The following is a 4,720-nucleotide window of genomic DNA, read 5'->3' as shown; positions in this document are numbered from 1 at the left end:
CAATTGAACCCATGACCTTGGTGATGGAGGTCGATAGCTTCAACCAACTAACCTAGCTTCCGTCTGCATTAAATAATGTAACTTTCTATCGTGTCCAAGAGCTAACGGCGCATTCGCACGACATAGTTGCAGTGTTTTGCACTCGTCGGCTCACATTTGTTGGCTTCTGTAAACGCTACCCTTGCACCCTCCACTCTACCAAAATCGACAGAGCTGGGAAAACGCTGCCCCAGCTCCTTCTGTAAACGCTACCCTTGCACCCTCCACTCTACCAAAATCAGCAGAGCTGGGAAAACGCTGCCCCTCTCTCTGTAGCCTCTCTCATGCATCGACTAGAAACGACTACTACTTGCAGAGCTCTTCATTCGCAGCCGCCAAAATTGCTGCGCTCACACAAAACGTTGCCCTTCCAGCATGCGAATGTGCCCTAAGCACCCTAAAAATACAAGGTGCTCAGCTTCAATGTCTTTGTGTTGAAAAGTATATGGTGGAGAGTGATGAATCGTTCACATAAAATCTGGAAAATATCAATGTTGGGATTATCGTCAAATCTCGCCAAAGTAGATTTTATTACGTTTTCAAAGAGGAGTCTTAATTCGTGCCATCGCGCCACATGCCTCCACCAGCAGCTGCTCTGACTCTCCTGCCGCCAGCTGCTCCCGTCCCTACCACCTCTGATCGGTCTCGCGTCAGCTTGCCCGCCAGCTGCATCCTTTCTGCGAGGCGACTAGGTCTTCCTTGGTCCCGGGTCAGCTCAAGCTTGATCTAATTGACGTCGTGTCCCCAGCTGCAATTAGCTGCCTTCATTATGTTTCCTTCCTGGCTTTCCCAATCGCACTACGAGCCGCTAGTTTCATATAAATCTGCTTAGTCCCGTGTATGTAATTTACTCATCGTCCGCACATTAATCCATTTCTACCTGCATATCACTTGCAACTCTGTAGAATTCAAGACTGCCATCTTCTGGAAGCTTTAACGTCAACAATGTAAGATGGTTGGGAAGGCGCAAATGACCATCACTGCTGTTAGCATGAGAATGTGAAGCCCATAACAGGAGGCCAAATTGGGCACACATTCGACCTGAAAGCGAGGCTGAAAGTGACCAAGCGCAAGGCAGGCCCCTTGTCCGGCGAGGGAATCGACGCCCCCGACCTGGAGTGGAAAGAGACCATTGAGTGGTTCGAGCGACACCGCGATGGGAGCTGGAACTTCAAAGGGAAACTGCAGAAGGACATGTTCAAGGATAATCCTGATTCGAACACCTTCAGAGTATGGCAAAAAATGCGCTACTTCCTCGCCTCTGACCCTCTTAACCACCCCCCGAAGCTCCTTAAAGACGCGGTTGACAAGGCGGGCGCAGACGGGGACAAGGCTGCCAAGCACTGGATTGCAGACAATGGCTTTGAATGGACCATCCCTGCTGGCCAGGACAAGCCGGCCATCGGCATCAATCTGCAGTCCGGCTCTCACGGTGGAGGCGGTGAGAGCCTGGTGACGTCAAACACCCGCAGACGGGTGATCTACTTCGACCTTGGCTTCAAAGGAAGTCCCCATCGCGCCTCAGCAACACAAATTTTGGAGACCGTCGACGGCAAGCCAACAATCATGGAGTTCTTCCACCCGGCAATCTCCAAGGCCGATTCTGACAACCCCACCAAACTTGCCGGCTGGCGTTCCAAAATCTCGCATTAAGGAAATACTTGCATCCTTGTTTGAGTGTCCCACACGCGTGTGTGCTCTCCCGCAAATAATAAGACATGTTTGTAATGCGGGCGTCTATAAGTAGTCTTGCTTGATGGGCCTAGCTATAAAAACATGTTGTTGCGTTTTAGAGATGATATGTTTACATACAGTAGATTACGGTCTAGAGGAATGGAAAAATTAATTGAAATACTTACCTGGTAATTGAATAGGCGTTTCATCCGAGCGTGCAAAGAAGAGAATGTTGTTTTGTCAAGCTACAACACAACCATGTGACTAGTTAAATTACTCGTTGTCATGCAATGAAGAAATGACATAAAAACAGACTATATAATGGACGTCATACAAAAGTATGGTGGAGATTTGGCATCGTGTTTCCCACAAATTATAAGGAACGAAAGCTGCGTTCTGTTTTGTAGTCTTTATGTGTCATCCAAGCAAACACATACATTTGGAGTCCTTGCGCTCAAGAGGTCAGGAATCTCCATCTGTGAATGTCTCCCATTGCCTGATCTCCTCAAGAAACTCTCCCTGTGTTTATGTAGCTCTAGCAAAAACAACCCAAGGCATCTCTAATCTTCATATCTCATGACTTTAGCCAATGGTCCAAAGCCCTCTCTAAATAGACAGTGAAAGCGATCTCGTATTTCATAGTATACCGGACAATGAGAACTGTGATGTAACTCTGTCTCGGGCTCTATAACACAATTGGCATATCTTGGCCTTTGTTGGTACTCTCCTAAATCTCCCAGCTTCAATCTCTAGTTGATGCGATGATGTGCGAATCAGACCAATAGCACATCGTATCCCATACGATACATGAGTGTCCATATAGGCCTGTTTGATCACATATCCATCTTCTGTTAGTTGGAGAAGATGATTTCTATAGAAAGCCATCTTCATACCCAACTCCTGTATCAATTGTATCCATGTGCTCCTGGTATTTAGCTGAATCAAATCTTGACGTATGAGTCTAGTGATCTCCGTCGGTGTGAGAGATATGGAGGGTGCATCCAAGGAGTACTTGAATGGAGGTAGTCTATCCATGTTGAAGCCATGTAATTAGAACCATGATGTCATCTTCCCATACCAGCATGTTGTGTCCCCTGATAATGCTAGTTGTTGAGATGACTCAAGGGCTAGCCGAGCATATCTATCTCTCGGGAGGTCCCATAAATTATATGTGAAGGATACTAATCTAGTTAGGGCCTCGACCATGAGAGGGGTGTAGCTAGCCTGGCTTGAATAATCTCATGTGGCATTGACACCTTAGCCCGAATCATCCAAGAGATCATAGAGACTAGAGGCCTCTCCATACATCTCCATCCATCAGTGCTACCAGATCTGCCATGGTGGTCAACCCAAGGTCCCAAAAGTTAAACCCCTTAAAGCATAGTTAAATCCACTAGAGTGTCAAAAATCCACAACTTTGTTCAAGGTTCCTGAAACTAAACTTGTGAACATATCTTCTCCAACGACCCCAAGATAGGTGCATGCAGATTTGTATACTCCACCGTCTCTTGGCCATATGTAAAAGTCCTCCTGACCCACTGTGGTGTGGTATTAAACACCATAACCTTGGTTTTCCCCAAGTTAATAGACACTCCACTATCATGGCCAAATGGGTACAAAGCTTCTAGATGATGTTGCTTCCCCTTGAGGAGTCAAAAATCAACACAATATAGTCAACATATAACAATAGTGGGATCCATGTCCCTACTAATTGTGCTCCTCTTATCACCATCCCTCTCAATGTAGTTAGCAACCTCATCCATACATGGCAAATAGTGTAGGAGATAGTGAGCAACCCTGTTTCACCCCAATAGTAGAGTGAACCAATTAAAAAATCCCCTCTAGAGTGCATACATTCCCCACCACTAACTTGTATAGAGCCATGATCCCCCGAATTAACTCTTTGGGTACCCCAATCTCCTGCAGCCTACGCGTCAATCCCAGAAGAGTCTCCATGCCTCGTCTGGATCTCTAGCTTTAAAAAAATGATATAAATCCTTCTCTAGTCAAGCGAGAAACGTCGTCTCCTTTCGTCGTACCAAATGTCGAGAAGCAATCCGTGACTACTTGTGAGTAATGAATCCTACAACACTTGGGGATGGTTATGGACGGAGTGGTTTTTTTTTTCATCCCACCACCACTACCTCCCATTGCTACCCCTTAGCACCCATCACCACCATCACACCCTAGCCCGCCACTGGTGGTTAATGGTGCTAGCTTACTACCAACATGTGATGTCCCTACTCCTACCGCCACTGCCCATTGCTACCTCTCCCTCCAGTGGAGTAGCCAATGATCTCTCTCTCTCTCTCTCTCTCTCTCTCTCTCTCTCTCTCTCTCTCTCTAAAAAAAAAAAATCCAAGGTATTAGCAATTTCACTAGTGCCTTCGGGTTTTCTTTAATCAAACCCCCTCGCCCCTCCCCCCCTCTCCCTCTCATGATCCCTCCAACCCATTCCCTCTCTTCTCTCTCTCTCCCCCCCTGCCAAACTCTGTGTGTGTGTGTGTGTGTGTGTGTGTGCCCCCCTCTCCACCCGCCACTCCCTCTTTCCTCTCTTTGGCCCCCCACCTCTTTCTCTCCGCTCGACCCTCCCTCTTCCCTCTCTTTGGTCCTTTCCCTTCTCTCTCTCTCTCTCTCTCTCTCTCTCTCTCTCTCTCTCAAACACACACACACACACACACACACACACATACACGCACACAAAAAGGCATTAGCGATATCTCTAGCGCCTCGTTTTATTTATTTTTTTGTCCCCCCCTTCCTCTTCTTTGGCCCCTTGCCACCCCTCTCTCCATCCCCTATTCCCTTTCTCCCTCTCTTTGCCCCCCACCACACCGCCACTTTAGTCAGTGCAATCCTAGAGAGAAATGAAATCAAGTGTTATATTAAGTGTTTTCAAAAGGCCAAAGTGACCTATGAGACCAAACTCATGTAATCTTGGTGGACCTAATACTATGTCAAAGTACAAAATAAAATGTGTGTGTGTGTGGAGGGAGGGAGGGAGAGA

General features: G+C 47.0%; 1 protein-coding gene across 1 annotated transcript; it reads left to right on the top strand.

Moving 5' to 3' along the window:
- Window positions 1-369: 369 nt before the first annotated feature.
- LOC147454997 (uncharacterized) lies at window positions 370-1,872 on the top strand. Its single transcript, XM_086517464.1, has one exon. It carries the CDS (start codon window positions 1,234-1,236, stop codon window positions 1,690-1,692), a length of 459 nt encoding a protein of 152 aa, XP_086373590.1. The 5' UTR covers window positions 370-1,233; the 3' UTR covers window positions 1,693-1,872.
- Window positions 1,873-4,720: the final 2,848 nt, after the last annotated feature.

This window comes from Adiantum capillus-veneris, chromosome 7 (assembly GCF_014529385.1).
Source record: "Adiantum capillus-veneris isolate H3 chromosome 7, ASM1452938v2, whole genome shotgun sequence".
Classification (NCBI taxonomy): Eukaryota; Viridiplantae; Streptophyta; class Polypodiopsida; order Polypodiales; family Pteridaceae; genus Adiantum; species Adiantum capillus-veneris.
The sequence above is the reverse complement of the archived record's forward strand: the minus strand, read 5'-3'. Positions and strand labels throughout refer to the sequence as shown.